At 45.0% G+C, this 19797-nt stretch overlaps 2 protein-coding genes and 1 long non-coding RNA gene across 4 annotated transcripts; 2 read left to right on the forward strand and 1 right to left on the reverse strand.

Moving 5' to 3' along the window:
* Window positions 1-4664: 4664 nt before the first annotated feature.
* Window positions 4665-5936, forward strand: LOC120663316 (protein STRICTOSIDINE SYNTHASE-LIKE 10-like). The gene has a single exon (XM_039942129.1). It carries the CDS (start codon window positions 4677-4679, stop codon window positions 5733-5735), a length of 1059 nt encoding a protein of 352 aa, XP_039798063.1. The 5' UTR covers window positions 4665-4676; the 3' UTR covers window positions 5736-5936.
* Window positions 5937-6684: 748 nt separating this feature from the next.
* LOC120666035 (nicotianamine aminotransferase 1-like) lies at window positions 6685-13378 on the forward strand. 2 transcript variants are annotated; one of them, XM_039945822.1, is made up of 8 exons: window positions 6685-7117; window positions 7789-7838; window positions 7935-8128; window positions 11384-11602; window positions 11715-11774; window positions 11871-12026; window positions 12101-12194; window positions 13000-13378. In XM_039945822.1, the coding sequence occupies exons 1-8, from the start codon at window positions 6837-6839 to the stop codon at window positions 13134-13136; spliced, it is 1191 nt and encodes a 396-aa protein (XP_039801756.1). In that variant the 5' UTR covers window positions 6685-6836; the 3' UTR covers window positions 13137-13378. The 2 variants fall into 2 exon arrangements, with proteins under 2 accessions (XP_039801756.1, XP_039801755.1); XM_039945821.1 differs by having other exon boundaries at window positions 7789-8128.
* Window positions 13379-17677: 4299 nt separating this feature from the next.
* LOC120663317 lies at window positions 17678-19574 on the reverse strand. The gene is made up of 3 exons (XR_005670468.1): window positions 19076-19574; window positions 18822-19003; window positions 17678-18652 (listed from the first exon to the last, which is right to left on the reverse strand). It is a non-coding gene; the product is annotated as an uncharacterized LOC120663317 (long non-coding RNA).
* Window positions 19575-19797: the final 223 nt, after the last annotated feature.

Raw genomic sequence — 19797 nt, forward strand, 5'->3', positions numbered from 1 at the left:
CGTCGAGCCCTCCTCCGCCGAACCCGAGCCGCCGAGCTCCCCGCCTCGCTATCCTCCTCCGCCGCAGAGCTCCCCGCCGCGCCGTCCTCCGCCGCCAAGCCCCCCGCGCCTCGCCGTCCTCCTCTGCTGCCGAGCCCCCCACGTCGCGCCGTCCTCCTCCGCCGCCGAGACCCCCGCGCCGCCGCCTAGGTTTTTTTTTCAACAAGCTAATGTATTATTTAGTAGTCTTATAAATATTTTATATAGTCATTTATTACTCTAAGAAATAATTTCTATATATATGTTTATAAATGTATCCTAGAATTATTAGAAATAATTCCTAGAATTATTTATTTGTCTTAGAAATAAATTCTTTATATGTTGATATTATATATCTTAGAATTTCTAGAATTAATTTCTTTAGTTATTTATTAATGTAAAAAATAATTCCTAGACTTATTTATTTGGCTTAGAAATAATTTCTATATATGTTGATAAATGTATCCTAGAATTCCTAGAATTAATTTCTTTAGTTATTTATTAATCTAAGAAATAATTCCTAGAGTTATTTATTTGGCTTAGAAATAATTTCTGTATATGTTGATATTATATATCTTAGAATTTCTAGAATTAATTTATTTAGTTATTTATTAATGTAAGAAATAATTTCTAGAGTTATTTATTTGGCTTAGAAATAATTTCTGAATATATTGATAAATGTATCCTAGAATTCCTAGAGGCAAACATTTATTTTGCCAACAGGAACTCAAGATAGGGTGAGGCATTATGCTAGGAAGATGCTGGGTGAGAGTTTCCGCTGGTGGAAGAGCGATCTCAACACAAAGTATGTCAAAAAGGGCCGAACACCATTTGCATATTACGGAGAAATCACTCAAGCACAATGGGAAGAGTTTGTTTGGCAAAAGAGCACCGAACAATCTCTAGTGCTAAGCAAGAAAAATACTGAGCGTGTCATGTTCTGGCTTCAAGACAGGAAGCCTAAGATAGTGGAAGGCAAGCCACATTTTGACAAACTTGAGACTGAAGCCGTCGCACAAAAAATGTACGAACTTACCGAGCTTCAGAAACAAGGAAAGTTCAGTGTCATGAGGGACAAGGACGTGCTTAGTACAGCCATTGGGACCAAAGAGCACGGAGGCCGCATCAGAGGCGTGTCATCAAAGTTGACCTTTATGGATGGATTCGAGGAGAACCGCTCTACCTACAAGAGGCATGACCACTACAAGGAAGAGATGATACAAGCGGCCGAGAAAGCAGCGGAATCAAAGTTTAAGGAAATGTTTGCACAATTAGCAGAGCAGCAATCAGGGCAAATATGGATGAATCCGTTGCAATTGGGGCAGCAGCAATCTGGCCAGATGGTGATGATGCCCCCTCCGGTAGTGGCTCCAGCGAATACGGCATGTGCTCAGAGCAGTGTTGCCTCAACTACAACACAACTATATCCGGTTGATTGCATCACAAATACTACTCCATGCATGCTGCTCAATCCAATAGGTAGAGCTGGAAAGACAAGGGAAGTTGCCAAGGCGCACATGGATCCTGTGGCGGGTTTATTTGATGGAAAACCAATCCCGCCCCTATATGCATACATGCGAGTGCAGGAGCTACTGAAAACAAGCTACGAGGACAACGAGATAGACATCCCTACTTCGGATGGTAGGGCCACGCTTGGAGTGTGCATTGGCATCACCATTCTGTGGCACAAATGTGATATCGTATTGCTTGTTTCACCAAAAGGGCCGGCACATCAGACTCGACCGGCTCTAGATTATGCAGCGGCGGCCCCGTCACCATGAGCTACAGCTTCGCCGCCACCGGCTAGAGCCTCGCCGCCACCGGCTCTAGCATCGCCGCCACCGGCTCCAGCTTCACCGCCCACAGCAGCTCAAGCTTCGCCGCCCCCAGCAGCTCAAGCTTCACCGCCACCAGCAGCTCCACCTTCACCGGCCCCAGCACCTCAAGCATCACCACCACGAGAGCACACGGCACCGGCTCACCAACCACAACCACAACAACAACAACAAATACTTGGGTTCCCTGTCCATCGAGTTATACGGTCATACCAGAAGGAGGACTCAGATATTGTAAATAAATGGCACGCCGCAAACACCAAGCAAAAGTTACAGGAAAAGTCAGCGGATAAGGCACAGAAAAAGTCAAAAAAATGTTTTAGATTCTAGTGCCACCAGACAATCGGGCATTTCCGAGCCCCGCACTGACCACGACTTCATTAGGAAATTTGGGGTCGATGACATAGCAGATTTACCGGATTGCTCGAAAAAATTCGAGTATGGTAAAGATTTTCTACCCCACTCTTTGTTGCAAGACCGTCCAGGTTTTATTAAAAGGATGCACACTTGGTACAGAAGGGCATGTAGACTTCACCTCACAAGCCTTTGGGCTAGGTACCCTCCGGAAGTTTTCGAATTACGAACTGTGGGTATCACTGATATCATGTTCGATTTTGAAGACATCCAAGTAATGTTCCGCCTCAAAGAACTTAACGTAGAAATGATCAGACTCTGGTGCATGTAAGTGTCGCATCCAAATTCATATCTTATAGATAGTACTCTATACTTATATATGCATACATATCTAATTAGTTGTGATATTTCGTTCTACAGGATGATGCAATGACAAGCGGATAAGGCAGGTAGAAAGGTCGCGTTCCTTGACCCGTTAGCTATTGCTGAGAAGCGCCATAAAGGGCCAATGTTTTGGGACGACGACCACGATGAATTCAAAAACTGTAAATCGCGCAAGGAAATTAATGAAGTGTGGAAGTGGGAACATAGAAATATTATTACGATAGTTGCTACGTACATATCAAATCAGTTTCAAGAGTGGCAAGACAGGGATGTCATATGGGCACCATATAACTTTCGGTAAGTGTAGTCTCAATGATTTGGTATAACATGCACTTCCTTCGAATATCTGACTAATAAATCATATATGATATTTTTGCAGAAATCATTAGATTGTATTTATGATCAAGCCAAAGAAAGGACGTATTCTAGTATTAGACTCCGCTGATTTCGATCCGGATACTTATAAGGAATTCGAGGGCATCCTCAACATGTCTGCAAAATCATTATCCTATACTTCGACTTCATGCTGAATCTTGCATACATAAATAACTACTTATTTCTTTTTTTCCTTAAAAAACAGGTCTTACAGGCACTACGTGCTCAAAGGAGGAGAACCCCCCCCCCCCGATAAGGAAAAAAATATGGCTATGCGCACACACTATCCATGCCACAAGCAACCTGCCAGTTCCGTGTATTGTGGATACTACGTGTGCGAGCACGTGAGGGAGTTCGGGAGGTACACAACAGATCCCGAACTGGTAAGCATCTACTCTTTGCTAGGATAGATGTATAACTGCATATTGTAAGTGTTTGCATCTAACACTTGGCTTAATTTTGGAATAGATTTCTTATTTTCAGGATCAACGGCCACTCCACAATGGTCCACTCTATGAGCGACAACTTCTTTTTATAGTCGATGATTTATGTCGCTTCATTTTGCATGAAGTGGTCCATATAGATGGAGAATTTGTTCACCCTGAGTATGATTTATCAACCGACCCAAAATATGCAAGCATCTGTCAGTGGGACAATTAGTCACTTCGGGGTGCCAATAGTAGCGTTAGTCAATGTAAATGAAGTCTGTACTCTAATGATGCACTTTTATGATGTTTGTACTCTAATGATATGCACTGCAATGATACTTTTATATGATTTTATGTTGAATTTTAATGATATGCAATGTATATGATTTTATGTTAAGAAATATATTCATCATCGATCCTTTCAAATAAAGTGGAAATTTGGCGGAATTAGAATTTTGAAATGCTGAAATGAATCGCGCAATTGATTTAGAGGTGAAAATTGGCGGGAAACAAAAATTAGAATAATTAAATACAGTGGGAAACAGAAATTTGAATGGAATTTCAAATTTTGGCTTGGCGGGAATTGAATTTCAGGGGCGGGTGACGGCGTCAGCCGCCCCTGAAAAAATTGTTTGCAAGGGCGGCTCACAGGGTGGGCCGCCCCTGAAAAAGAGTTTCCAGGGGCGGGTGGTGCCATGACCCACCCCTGTAAATTGATTTTCAGGGGGGCAGGCCCTATACCCGTCCCTGTAAAACTCGATTTCTAGCTGCGGGAGACAAGGACGGGTCGCGCGCCCGCCCCTGAAGATGCCATTCTACCCGCCCCTATAAACATTTTCTGCAGTAGTGTTTTCTCCGATCCGTAGTTCCGTCTCAGTTAGTTTGTGTTTCGAGGTCAGGGGTCTGTCTTTTCCTTATTAGCTGGTCTCTGAACTTGTTTAGTTGGTCGTTAACGTTAGGTGGTATATATCTCAGGGAGTCTGTACCAGAAACTACATGCTTTCCTATAAGCAGGGGTAATCCTTTCTCAAAAAAAGTCTAATTATATCTCTAATAATATATACTTCCTCTCTGTTTTTTTCGCGTGGAAGACCAAGCCCAGCGGTGTCCGCATTCGACACAACCCAACCCCAACGGACACCGGTGTCCGCATTCGACACAACACAACAGCCTCGTGCTTGCGCGCTGGCCACGAAACAAAGCACTACAAATAGATGCCATCCACCCCATGCATGCATCAAACCAAACCCTCCATCGATCCGACAAAAACTCTCGTGTCGAGATGTCGCGCATCCACGCCATGTCTGCCATCCTCCTCGTCGGCCTTGTCCTGTCGTCGGCATGCGCCGCTCACGCCAAGCAGATCAAGGCCAAGCCGACGCCCTGGAGCATCCACGTCCCCAAGCCCGGCGGCGGCACCAGGAGCCTCACCTTTGAGCACGTCTGGCTGCCCCACGGTGTTACCGGCGCCGAGAGCCTAGCGTTCGACCGCCAGGGCCAGGGCCCCTACGCCGGCGTCTCCGACGGCCGCATCCTCAAGTGGGATCCTGCCAGCCCCCAGGGCTGGACGACGTTCGCATACAGCCCTAACTACAAGAAGAACCCCATGTGCTCGGCGTCCACGGATCGCCCAGACGGCGCGGAGAGCGTCTGCGGCCGCCCGCTCGGCCTGCAGTTCCACCCCAAGACCGGCGACCTGTACATCGCCGACGCGTACCTGGGCCTGATGAAGGTCGGGCCGGGCGGCGGCGAGGCCGAGATGCTGGCGACGGAGGCCGGCGGCGTGCCCTTCAACTTCGTCAACGGCGTTGACGTCGACCAAGTCACCGGCGACGTCTACTTCACCGACTCCAGCACCGTCTACACGCGAGCGCGCAACACGGAGATCATGATCCACCGCGACGCCACCGGTCGGCTGCTCCGGTACGACTCGCGGGCCCGGCGCGCCACCGTGCTCAAGGCCGGCCTGCCGTACCCCAACGGCGTCGCCCTCAGCGCTGACCGGACGCACGTCGTGGTGGCACACACGGGACCGTGCCAGGCGTTCAGGTACTGGCTGAGGGGGCCCAAGGCCGGGCGCTACGAGCTCCTCGCCGACCTGCCGGGCTACGCGGACAACGTCCGGCGCGACGGCAAGGGTGGCTACTGGTTCGCGCTGAACCGGGAGAAGATCAACGCTACAGATCCAGAGCACCTCGTCGGCGTCCGGGTCGACGCCAAGGGAGCCGAGCACGAGGTGATGACGGCGCCCAAGGGCGTCACGCTTAGTGACGTCGCAGAGAAGGATGGGAGGCTGTGGCTGGGTTCCGTGGAACTCAACTACGTGGGCCTTGCTAGCTAGTTAATTATAAACATATATATGCAATTAGTTTTTTTAGGTAAACATTAGATCCGTTATTTGGCAAGGTTTAATTAGTTAGATTTGCAAATTATTAGTAGTGAATTTTGGGTCATTTGAGTGCAGCTGCAACTTATGTTATTTGTGTCTTGCATATTTGGATGGATTTTATTTTATTCTAATGAGTTGCATCGTTTCGTTGAACGTGTTCTTGGGTCGTTGATGGAAGTGCTGGGCCCATGAATGTATGACGCGTGGCAGCGAATTTTATTTTTGACTGATTTTTGGGAACAGCTGCCGGAGGGGTCCTTTTCTCCTCCCAAGTATTGGGCAAGGTGCCAAAACTAATTTTTTGGACACTCCTACGAGAATAGCTCAGCTGAGAAGACTTCTTAGGGTGGAATCTGCCTATCTAGGTTTATGACCTTATTAGGCACAATTTTAAGAGTTATTTTTCTAGAAATTTTTAGAATTTTAAACCGGCATAATTCTTTTAATGGTAGGTGATGTATCCATCGCCAACATGGTACCTATAGTAACTTTCTCAATTTTAAGAATATATGCCGGTTGAGTCTATAGGAGGTGCTCATAAAAATAGGGTTCTTTGTCTATTTTTATAGAAGTGAGTGCGTATACGTGTTTGTGAATGTCCGCATCTGTAGTATATTTGTAAAAAAAACTTCATCACAGGTGTAGCTCGAAAATCTTGAATCCCAACGCATTCTCACGACCGTGCCAAGGCCAGGTACTGTAGAAAAAAATCCTTGAGATTCGACTCGTGAAGAGTTGGACGGATGCGGCTGCTGAAAAGCAAAACAGCGACAACTTGCCCAGCGAACAAATGTTTGTGTGGTGTGGCCCAAATGTTCTTACGAGCCTCGATCACATGCCCATGCTTTTTCGTAGCTAATAATAAATTGAATATACAAATACCAGTCACGCCAAGTCGTCGCTGTTGCCTTCACATGACCTTCTCTCACGTCCCGCTTGTATACCATACCGTGGAGCTTGCATTCTACTGCATCCCCTCTTTGCTCGGCGATCGAGCAGCGAACAAAACTCCCGCGCGGCCAGCAGGTCGATCGGTCAGCTGCGGCGGCGCCAATGGACAGTTGCGACGGTGAGGTGGCGTGGCGCTTCGGCGCCGCGAAGCCGGAGCTAGCGGCGGCCGACGGCGAGATAAGGATGCGCGCGCTGGTCAGCCGGATCTACGGCTGCGTCGACGCGAGCGACCCGAGGCCGGTCGTGCCGCTCGCCAGCGGCGACCCGACGCCGTTCGCGTGCTTCCGCACGGCGCCCGCGGCTGAGGAGGCCGTCACCGCCGCCGTGGCCTCCGGCAAGCACAACGGGTACCCCTCCGCCACCGGCGTCACCGAGGCGTGCAGGTACGCAAAACCAACTCGCCGGCGCCGCCTCTGCGGCGTAGCCGTACGTCGTCGTGGACAGATGTAGTGAACATTTCAAATACTGATGTTGTCTAGGCAAATGAATCTACAGAAGCAGGACATATATGATAGTAGGTATATATTGATATTTTCAAAAGTTATATTCTCCATTCCAAATTGTAGGTCGCAAATTTATATGCATAATTTTTGTCATGTATCTAGACGTAACTTTTATCTAGATGCATAGTAAAATCTATGTATCTAGATTTATTAAAATGATCTATAATTTGAAATGGAGGAAGTAGACGAGATCAACTACTCTGGGACCACCCATCGTCTTACATGGACTTCTTGATTGGGTCCCTCAGTCGCAGACCCTTGCACATGATCCCTCGGCATGAACACTCGATTGCCCTTCAAAGCTCGTCATCAACCATCATATTGCATCTAACACTTGCACATCACAAGTCAAGAGACACAACACACAAGACATATTTTACACACACAACATAACACTACCGGTTATCCATAGCATAATCAAGCATATATGAAATATGAAATAATTCGAAAAAAGGCTCAAATTTTCTAGTCAATCACTCATGACAACTATAGATCACGGTACCTCTTAACAAGTTGTTCTTAACATGTTTTTTTTTTGGAAATATGTTCAGTGCAGTGGCTACCTACCTGTCCCGGTACCTCCCCTACGAGCTCTCCACAGGTGACGTTGTCCTCACCGCTGGCTGCAACCACGGCATCGAGATCATGATGGCCGTCCTTGCCACGCCAGGCGCTAATGTGCTGCTGCCGCGGCCAGGGTACCCATTGTATGAAGCACGCGCCGCGTTGAGCGGACTCAAGTTCCTGCACTATGATCTTCTCCCAGAGAAGGGATGGGAAGTTGACATTCAAGGTGTAAAGGCCCTTGCGAATGAGAACACCGTCGCCATGGTTATCGTCAACCCCAATAACCCTTCTGGAGCCGTGTACTCCTCTCATCACTTGGCCAAGGTTAGTGAGTGCCTAATGCATTTTTGACTTCATAGTATTATTTTATAATGTTCTTATAGTTTGGTATTAAAAATATGAGCTCTTTTACAGTGATTGTAAAGTACCAACGGGTACTTTCAGGTACTTTTACCTTAAACTTGTTTCTAGCCGTTGATCTATGAAAAGTATTTATAAAAGTAAATTAAATTAGTATTCGGTCCCACTTTTAGGTACTTGGTCCCATATTTTGGAAGTACTAGGTACTTTATCCTAGGTATTTCCTATTTTTACCACTGTAGGATTTTATCAGATGGATGATTCCTATTTTTTATCATTGTAAAATTTCTCTAAAAACAAACTATATTGTTGTTACTAGTGTTCGAACACTAGAGAGATGAATGACTTCCCAATTAAAATAGAACTATATCAAGGCTCAGCTTTGAGTCCTTATCTATTTGCCATGGTGATGAATGACAGGCCTGTCCTGGGCGCACGTGTGATTAGACCGGCAGCACAGGGTCTCAAATTTTATCTCTATATTACTTTCTTTACTAGGGTGCTTGTGTTTAGGTAGACAATGGAACAACTAAACATTTCCAACGAAATCTCTATACTAATCTGTTCCCCCCCCCTTTCAGACTATATTCTTTTATTTTCTAGTGAAAAGATAACATACTATATTATTTTATTTTCTAGTGAAAGTTACTTGTGTTCTCCTAATCCTCTTCCTCCAACTAATCCACGACTTCACAAAAAAGAGACAATGTAGCACTAAATTTAAAGAGGCGGAGAGGGGGCCCCAGCCTTTAAAAGGCTTAAAATGTTGCCGCTTGCTAGAGTCGAACTCACGACCTCATATGGAGGCAGCACTACAAACCTGCCTCCCATGACCAGCCGAGCGGACAAACCTCCTTATAAGTTGTTGATAATTTGCTTTTAGACTGGCCTAACTTATTGCAATGCAATCCATTCCAATAAGGTTTACATTTTACTATTTTGGGTCTCAAATTTTATCTCTATATTACTTTCTTTACTAGGGTGCTTGTGTTTAGGTAGACAATGGAACAACTAAACATTTCCAACGAAATCTCTATACTAATCTGTCCCCCCCCCCTTCAGACGTACTATATTCTTTTATTTTCTAGTGAAAGTTAACATACTATATTATTTTATTTTCTAGTGAAAGTTACTTGTGTTCTCCTAATCCTCTTCCTCCAACTAATCCACGACTTCACAAAAAGAGACAATGTAGCACTAAATTTAAAGAGGCGGAGAGGGGGCCCCAGCCTTTAAAAGGCTTAAAATGTTGCCGCTTGCTAGAGTCGAACTCACGACCTCATATGGAGGCAGCACTACAAACCTGCCTCCCATGACCAGCCGAGCGGACAAACCTCCTTATAAGTTGTTGATAATTTGCTTTTAGACTGGCCTAACTTATTGCAATGCAATCCATTCCAATAAGGTTTACATTTTACTATTTTAGTAAAAAGAAGGTCCTCAAAGATTTATCTATTAGTCGATGAAAATGGTTCTTTTGAGATGATCCTTAAATAATATTTTAAAGACATGTTTGATAAAAACAAAAGAAAGACATGTTTATTAGAAGAAATATGTGTGTATCACTATAACATCTTTTAGCTAAGTTGATGGCACCAGACTCCTAAGATGTCCAGGACGACCTTGATGGATGAAGTCACAACACAAGGGACGTACAAGGAAATATTCCTTGGTGAATGCTAGCTTTTTGGGGACAATGTAGTGCTAGTTGATTAAATTACATAGCAAACTAGAGGTGTGCGCAGGAGACTAGCTTCCAAAAAATCTAGACTCAGCAGAACTAAAACTGAATTTCGGCTCTACTACATATGAGAAGCGAGGTGTTAGTTTGGAAGGTCAAGTAGTGCTAAGGAAGGATACCATTCGACATTTGTGAATTGTGATCAATGTTATAGACAGACAAGGATATTGATATGAAGATGTTAGACATAGAATTAATAGAGCCCGGTGGATGAAGTGGGGCCAATGCAAGCATGCGACGTTCTGTGTGATAAGAGGGTACTACAGAAAGTAAAAGGCAAATTTATAGAACAGCAATGACAATTAGACCTGCCGTATTGTATGGTGTAGAATGTTGGTATATATGGCCCACAAAATGACGATATGTTCAGCAGATTAGTGTTGCTGAAATGCATATGTTGCGTTGGATATTTGTCGTACAAGAAGAGATCAAGTGCAGAACAATAATATACATGAAAGGCTAGGGGAAGCACCGATTGAAGAAAAGCTCATCCAACACTGGCTAGGATGGTTTAGACTTATCCAATGAAGAACTCCAGATACCAGAGGCACCAATGCGTAGTGGAATCCTAATAAGGCACGACAGTAATGTCAAGAGAGGCATGGGGAGGCCAAAATTGACATAGAAGGAGACAATAAAAGGAGACTTGAATTGTTGGTATATATCCAAGAGTTATCCTTGAATAGGAGTGCATCGAAAACAGCTATTGAGGTACCTGGACCTTGTTGATTGCTAGCTAGCAGTGCCGTCTCCAGGAAGGCCCCGGTTCCCTGAGCCAGCTCGGGTTCGAGCCGCAACACAACTTTTAAGATAAAAATAAGGGGATGTCTCTTCCCTGGTCGAATCTTTTTATGGATTGACCGATTGAGGAAACAAACTTCTTGTTTTATAAACCAAAGAGAAATACATGGATAGTTATCGGACTATAGAACAAATAAAATATTCAAGCCATTGTTAATTAATCTAACCACTAATTAAACCAACATTTGAGATATTTTCATTTTTTAATCTTTGAAAAGGAGGAGCAACGAGCCATTGTTGATTAATCTAACTACTAATTAAACCAACATTTGAGATATTTTTATTTTTTTAATCTTTGAAAAGGAGCAACGACATTAACTTCTTACACCATGATTCGAGTATTTTATTATATACTATCAATCGATTTTTACCAAAGCACCAATCAATTGGACGACTGATCTTCAAAATGCCGGAGTACCTGACGGATGTACAGGCCTATGCCTATACTTGGATACGAAACGGCCACCTCGCACACCCTTTTCGACAGGCCTGCTAGCTAGTTCCTGTTGGGCTTCAACTCTAGCCTATCCAACTTGATTGGGACTGAAATGCTTTGTTGTAGTTTGGTATTAAGACGGCCTATTCATATATTAGTTTTTACTTGCTCTGGATATATTATTGATCAGCATTAATATCGTCCATTTCATTTTTCAGTTGCGAACTTAAGTTCTCTCTAGATTGCAGAGACTGCGCGAGAGCTCGGGATAATGGTAATCAGTGATGAAGTTTATGAACATTTTGTTTTTGGAAACAAGCCATTTGTGCCGATGGGCGTGTTTGGAGAGATTGCTCCTGTGGTGACGCTGGGAGGCATATCCAAACGGTGGATGGTGCCTGGTTGGAAGCTGGGCTGGATTGCAATGACCGACCCAAAGGGAATCCTCAGAAAAAAGAAGGTATCATATCCCATGGTCTAGTCAATTGTAGTCTTGTATGAGCTTTCTTGTTGCACTTTACTTATTCCATGTATCTGCTTATTTCTAAAGAGCTCGTTTCTCCAATTTATAGATTTTTGCTTCGATCATAGTCTATCGTGGTATCTCAGTAGACCCTGCAGCAATTGTTCAGGTTAGCGCCGAGAAATCTTGTAAAGACCACTCATTTGGAGCAGGACACATTGATTAGTATAGTTGCTATTAAGACCCCCAAAAAAATTATGAGCAGGGAGCTATACCCCAAATCATTGCAAACACGGACGAAACATTCTTCACAAATGCAATGAACGTGATGAGAGAGACAGCGGAGATATGCTACCAGAAACTGAAAGGAATCAAGGGCGTCACTTGTCCTCACAAACCAGAGGGATCTATGTTTGTTATGGTTAGTGTAAATTAAACCATTGACATTTTTCCCCGGAGTTCGGTATGAGCATTTGTAGTTTGATATGGCTACAGGTAAAGTTGGACATGTCATGTTTTTGTGGCATAGACGACGATATTGAGTTCTGCTGCAAGTTGGCTAAAGAGGAGTCCGTGGTGATAAGCCCAGGTAAAAGAATCTAGGATTTAACACCTATATTGCCAATGCTTTGCTAGCTAGTAGTAGCAGGTTGTTTCAAATTTGAAAGAAATCTACATATTTAATTTGTCATGAATTCTAGAATATATATTTACAAATTCTAAAGGATTTGACGGAAATATTTCTCTTCTCTTGAGAATATGAATGACATGACAATGAATTTTGAACCAAATTTTCAGAAACAAATTAAATAGTTTGACGTATCTAAGATAGGATGGATAATATACTGTAATATTGTAATGGAGTTCTATACAATAGCTGCGGATTTATTCTGCATGTACAGTTTCATATGTGGCAAATATACTGCCAATGAATTTCTGTGCCATACAATTGTTCACTTAGATTTGTCCCAAGTCATGATTTCCTAACTTTTGCTAAGTTTACAGGAAAAACATCAACAATTATAACATCCAGTAAGTTTTATTGAATCCAATCCACCATAAGATATTATGTTTTGATAAGGCATTTATTGGTACCATAGATGTTATATTCCTAGAAAACCATATATAAAGCTAGATCAGCTTGAATTATGATTTGGAATGGAAGGAGTAAAAGTCATCTTAGTTTTAATAAGAAAAGAGTACCGCGTCATTTCAGTTATTGATCAACTCATCTTAGTTAGCAAATAAGAAAGCAGTATCAAGTCATTCAGTTATTGATGAACGAACCAGCAGTTTAACTTTGTGAATTCACAAAGCATTTTTCCTCAAGCTCTCTGCTGCATCATCTGCATGATGCTAACTGGAAACACTTCATGGTACATACATATATGCAGGGAGCGGCCTGGAAATGAAGAATTGGCTCCGAATAAGCATCGCAGTGGATCCTCCACTGCTGGAGGATGGCCTGGAGAGAGTGAAGTCTTTCTGCCTTAGGCATGTCAAACCCATCATCATGAACCAGGCCAGCTGATTTTTAGGAGCACATAGATGATATTCAGTATTTGGAGTTCTTGTCTTAGAAATAAGTAATCAAGCTATTTTGCTCAGTTATTTTTGCGAACACTGTTGGATTATGCATTTAAAACTACTGGATTTTAATTTGAGGCAAAATACATAAACTAATGCTACTGCTATGCATTTCAGATGTAACAGCAGATAGACTATAAAGAACTGAAGTAAACCAATGTATAAAATCATCACACTTACAGATCAGCGCTTCATCCTCATGTAGACACGATGCAGTGCAGATCATAGTTGACGCAGTGCAGAACGTAGTCGATTAGCCTCGGGGCAGTCGCGCAGTTGCGCTGTCCAGAAATCTTATTGCCTTCCCTTGTGCAGGCTTCATGACAGCAACGACTCAAAGATATACCACTCACCCTTCTTCTCGGTGCATACCAAGGAGAAGTGCCAGCAAGATTCAACAGGTCAATATCACATCACAGTTCATCAGATGGAAAACGAGAAGGAGTTCGTGGGGTTTTTTAGACTGTTTTCTGGATAGTGTGAGACTAGAATATGCTATCTAGATGTGCAACTACGGTTCAACTAGTGTGTAACCCTAATCCTAAAATAAGTTTTGCAACCTTGAGCCAATCCTAGCAAGATACGATTATGGGATAGGAACGGCCGACGAGAGGGGGGTGAATGGGAGCCAAAAAAGCTGACTCCAATTCACTGCCTAGAACACCTCTCTTCTAATCACTAAGATGACATGAGTCAACTAGCGATATCCTAGGAACAATTAGGAAACCTTAACGCAAAGCGGAGGCAACACAGAACAAACTTGCACTGAAAGAGAAGCTGATCTACTCAAGCAAAGCTAGAAATGATTCTACTTAACAATGCATGCAAAGATTCAACATTGATTAGTAAAGCCCAAAACTAAACGGAAGCAAAGCTCAACAAAAAGCTGATCAAGAGTCTCACAAAAAGGATTAGCACTAGTCAACCTTGATCAATTAATAAGCATGCAAGCAAAGATTAGTGATAACAAAAGCTAATTAACAAAGCTAACCAAGCATGCAAGGATTAATTAAAAATAGCAAGAATGAATACTAATTAAAACTATCTAAGCATTCAAAGGTTTAAAAGCTTTTACTAAGAATAAATACTAATGAACTAAAACTAAAAGGCATAAATTAATTAGCTAGCTAGAGCTTAAAGGAAATGCAAACGGGGCCTTCTATCTCTTCGTAGTCGGTCCGCTTGCTGGTGCTGGCCTGGCTCCCTCGGTGGGCTGCGTGGCAGAGCTGGGCCGGCTGCCCTTGCTCTGGCCCACGTCGGGTTGAGCAGCGCTTGGCCTTCTGCACGCCTGCACCGGCCTGTGCGGGCTGGGCTGGCTCGCCCCTCCGGGCTGTTTGCAGGTCCGCTCGGCCTGCAGGCCGTGAGCCGGCCTAGGCAGCTGCGTAGGCCCAAATCCTATCTATCTTCCGATTGAAAATTTTCTATCTTCCGATGTATAAGATTCGTACGACGTTTACGGGTCGTCCGATTCAAACTAAGTTCCACAGCGAATAAGTAACCACAAGTAAAAGACGGACACGTGGGTGCGTTGCCAATTCTCTCCCGACGCATGCAAGCATATAGCGCAGAGTATCCAGCGCTCACGTGGCGCAAGGTGAGTGGTGGAAGGTGAATACGAATCTAGACACATTCCAAACTTCAATTGATCTTTTCTCTTAAACTATGCAGTCAATTTAAGATTCGATTGAAACTTAGTATTCGTTAGAATTAATGTTACAAAATGAGGTCCAATATGTTATTTGTATTTTCTTATATTAGTATTCCAACATTTGAATATAATAGTTCAACATTTTCAATATACCACTCCAAAATATATATTATGCGATTTCAACATTTGTTTAAAAAATGTTGAATTAGTTTTCCAAAGTGCTGAATTAGTTTTTTTTCGGTATTGAATGAGTTTGGTAAAAATGTTGAATCTAGCACTGCAGGTCTGCAGACTGCAGCAACGGAAGTAGAAAAACACATGTAAATATGATAAAGAAAATCAAGCTAGTGTCCGCTGCGCGCTAGTGTGCTCTGCGTTCGTCTGCCACGCGCTGCTGGAGCCTGCTACTGCTATCCAGTTGGGCCGCGCTGGGCTCCCATCCATAGGCTGTGATTCATAAACTTTCTATCACACGGAAGATAGATAGGATCGCCCTGTGTAGGCCTCATGTTCCTGTAACGATCCGACCCGGGGTAACGGCTAAGATCTACTCTGCACGTTGAGTAAATCACACCTGCTAAATAACTCTCTTGCGCTTTCGTCCTCGCTTCGCGCAAAAGGTTGCAACCGGAGTTATTCAACTACCCTGGGCCTGGTATTTAAGCTGGCTCGTCCCTCTCTCAACTTCCAGTCTGGGACTATACTCCCGTCGCTACAGTATTTTTTCGGCACTACAGTAGCCGAGCTACAGTACCCGGGGATTCGGCCCGGCCCATCTGGCCCGTTCTGTTACAGTCGCTCACGTGGCCGGCCACGGGTCGTGAGGCGCCGCCACTTGGGCCTGCCGAGCGCGTGTCTTGTGCCCCTGTTTGTTTCCGTTTATAAGAGGATTTTCGACAAAAATAATTAAAAATCCCACCTAAATGCCTAGTTTAATTTTCGCTTACCTGGAAGCGCAGAATACATTACACGTGAGCTTCGCTGTCCTCCAAAGCAACCTCGAAGGCGGAGAAAATTGCAAAAATGGGACTTGAAATAATGCGCTTCGCAAATTTGCCATTTCAAACATCGATATCGGAAAAATAGGACTCTAAATGTGAGCCACTTGATTATACTGTCATTTAGTGTATTTTCCATCATTTGTCTTTTTCTTTTGCATATATTTCGGGTATAAAATGTCTCTTTTGTCCTTGTTCACTTGTGCATGGATTACGACATACCGGCCGTAGGCTTCAATCTGTGCCCGCCGCCGCCATCGCCACGGCAGGCGGGCACCTGCCGCCGCCATCGCCACGGCAGGCGGGCACCTGCCGCCGGCCTTGCCTAGCAGGCGGACTGGCTGCAGCCCGCCGCCGCCCTTGGCAGGCAGGCTGGTTGCAGTCGCCACCCCTGGCTGGCAGGCAGGCAAGCCGCCGCGTGCACGGAGGGCTGGCCACTCCCGCCCCTGGCAGGTAGGCAAGTCGCTGCATGTTGGCAGGGCTGGCCGCCGCCTCTGGCAGGTAGGCAGGCCGCTGTGTGCACTAGGCAGGTCTGGCCACCGTGGCTAGGAGACCGGCGTCCGGCGGCTGGGCGGTGTCCGGCGGCGGGGTGCTTGGTCAGGACTCACGAGCGCAGCGGGATCGGAACGATGGGAGTTGGATCGATCAGTATAGGATACCTAATCTATGCATTAGGGCAAAAGAGACATTTATACTCGAAATACATGCAAAAGAAAAAGACAAATGATGAAAAATACACCAAATGGCAGTATAATCAAGTGGCTCATGTTTTGAGTCCCATTTTTCCGATGTTAATGTTTGGAATGGCAAATTTGCGAAGCGCATTGTTTCGAGTCCTATTTTTATAATTTTCTCTCGAAGGCGCGTACGTGAGAATCGACTACTTTTTCCTCTCCCTCAACCCCCCCCCCCCCCCCAACCTGTCCTCCCGACGGCGCCGCGCCACCATCCTTACAGCACCCCGCCCAGATCTGCGCCGCCAACCTGCAAGCCTCCCGACAGAAGCAGCACCTAGCTCCCCTACAAGACCCCTCCGGATCAGCGCCGCCGCCCCTGCAAGCCCCCCGACGGAAGCAGCGTCCGCAACCCTGCATGCTCCCTCCCTCTCTTGCTTTTTACTCCACTAGATCTGCCTTTCCTCGTTCTCTTGTTTGTTACTCCCTGAATGCTGCGTAGTGTATGTGTTGCTAGTGAATTGAATGAGTGTATTATTGGCTACTAAATTGCACGTTTTGCTATATAGATGCTGCACACGATTTTTTTTTTCTGCGGTACCTATTGTTGTTGCTAGAAAATATTTTTTTGGAATATAATTATATAGTCAAGATACTCAAAAAATATAAGAATTATTGAATTCTCCTCGTATTCAGCAAAAAATGAGATATCATCAGCTTTAAGGGTATTTCAGATATTTTACCACTCAACTCAGATAATCGACTCAAAATGATCAAGATTGCCAAACACCTAGCCGATTCTCCAATCAGTGGCTTATCTCGGAATCTTGATTTGGTGTGCTGAACGCTTGCACGGGCTCTGCCGCTGGGCACTGGCCGCGGTCGAGCATCGCGTGCGCCGCCGTGCGGCTCTGGCCGCTGCGTGCACCGAGCGCGTGCTGCTCTGCCGAGTGCCGATAGCCACTGACCGCGTCAGCTTCGGGTCCGAGTTGCCCGCGTCGCTCCCTGCATGAACACGAGCGGACAGAAACAAAGGGGAGGAGCAAGAGAAAAACCAAATCTTCAACTTCAAAATGCAACGAATCAAAATGAAATTTTGACCATTGATACGCAGCACATGATCTAATAGATCTAGAAAGAAGATCTTGAAAATATTATTTTTGAACTTAATGGCAGGAGCACCGCCGGGTTATATAAGAAAGAGATGAAAGTTGGTTCTTACAATAGTTGAGATTACATAAAAAAACAACAAACTAAAGCTCTTAAAGAAAAGATATATGAAATGACTAGACGGCCGCCCGGGCCTCATATGCTTGTCATCGAACCTCCATCTCCTACTTGATTAAGCCCAGAATTCCTGAAGGTGTTTGCGATATCCCCTAAAAGACGTGTCGATTCCGTTCATTCCACACATTCCAAGCCGTGTAGATCAGTAACCTGCCACACGGCCCCTGTCCTCTACACTTGCTGTTTGCCACGATGAGTTCCACCAATCCTCCAACTCCACGCATGTCACTAGAATGCTAATCAACCCACCCGCCCCACATTTGCACCAAGCACCAAACTTCCCTAGAGAAGCAGCAGTGCAAGCACAGATGTGCCACCGTTTCATGCTCCTGAGCTATCTGGATCTTGCCCTGAACCAATAGCCAAGCAAAAAATCCATGTTTGCCTTCTGCCTTCGCCCTCCAAATTGCTTGACTATTGAAAGTGTTGTACAACCAACAAACTGAACCTCACCACCTTCAAGTGATTTCATCAGGAAATTGTGAAAAAGAACTTCATATACAACTTTCCACGGAAGTACAAACTCTGTCATTTATATTGCTGTAGACATCCGCCAAAGGACTCTTGTCCAAGTCTGGTTCTCTATCTCCTCTTGGACTGTCAGTCCCTTCCTCCATGCCAGGTTGTATAAGTTTGGGGTCAAGTCCCTTGGAGCTTGCCCATTGACTCAAGCTGATTCCCACCCTCCTCGGATGGGTCGACCATGTCGATGACAGCTTGAGCAGCCACCTTCAGCTCGTCGAGTTCCTTCTTGTATCGATCTCTTTCTGCAGCCAGATTTTTGATATCCTGCATTGTCTCAACGATCTGGCGGTGGCATCCTTCTTGATGAGGGTTAGCTTTTCAATTTCATCTATGCAATGGTACATCAAAAGCTTTAAGTCAGTCACCAGACCTTTTTGAGTTTCTAATAACTTTTTGAGTTCTGTGTGTATATTACAAGTACATAAGTATCGGAAGCAGTGAAAGGAAAGCTACTCGACTACTTGACAATCAAGAACCAGGCAAGCTATGTATCTTACCTTTTGTGCTTCTTTGCAATTGATTTGTTCTTTTCTTGTAGTGACTTATATCTCTGCTCGAGAGCTTTCTTGTCCTCTGCAAGTTTTGTCAATTGTTCCTTCAGGAGACGAGCTTCTTGGCTCTCTTCGATCTTGAACTTCTTGAACTCCTGGGACCAGGCGCCTTCATACTTGGCAATATCCTGCAAGCAACACGAATCAGCAGACCAACTTGTCAACTTTAAAAGATAAGTACTCGACTAAAGATTACTTACCGCCAGCAATTTTTGGCATCTTGCCATGTTCTCTTCAACATACTTGATCTTGTCCGGCGCCAACTCTGGTTCTCATGTAGGAATAGGAGGGGCAATCTCCTTTGACTCCAGTAGACTCTTTTCTACATCTTCGGGCCCAACATCCTTGATGATGCGCTACCCGAACACCTCCTGGGACGCTGGACCTGCTGCTTCTTCCGGATGGACAAGTCGATCATACGGAAGATCATCATAACTGGAAGGAGGCGGCAAGATTGGCTCACTTGAGAGAATCTTCGACGACTGGAGTTGATCAACTCCGCCGGTTAAAGCTTCCTCTGCGTCCTTGACGGGAGCGTCTCCGACCGGCGGAGTGATTGGCTCGTAGGTGGCCTAGATGTCGGGGAGCTGCGCGGTCGTGGCCGCAGCAGCAGGCAGCAACAGGTTTGGGGGCTAGGGACGACATGATGTCACCAGCATCTCCCAATCCAATATCCGCTTTGCTGAGCAAAAAAGGGGCAAATCTAAGCACTCGACAAAAGGCCAAATAAGATCCATAACCAGGAGCCAAAACAGAAGACTTATTGAGTCGCCCATTTGATCGGAAGCTTCCTCCCCTTGAGTAGCTTTGGGACCTGGTGGACCACGAAAGCACTCAACATCACTGAAGCTTTAGTGGCGGGAGTTGCTTGCCCTTGCTGGGGGCTCACTTCATTCTCTCCTCCCGTAGGAATATTTTGCTG

The sequence above is a fragment of the Panicum virgatum genome, chromosome 3N (assembly GCF_016808335.1).
Source record: "Panicum virgatum strain AP13 chromosome 3N, P.virgatum_v5, whole genome shotgun sequence".
Classification (NCBI taxonomy): domain Eukaryota; kingdom Viridiplantae; phylum Streptophyta; class Magnoliopsida; order Poales; family Poaceae; genus Panicum; species Panicum virgatum.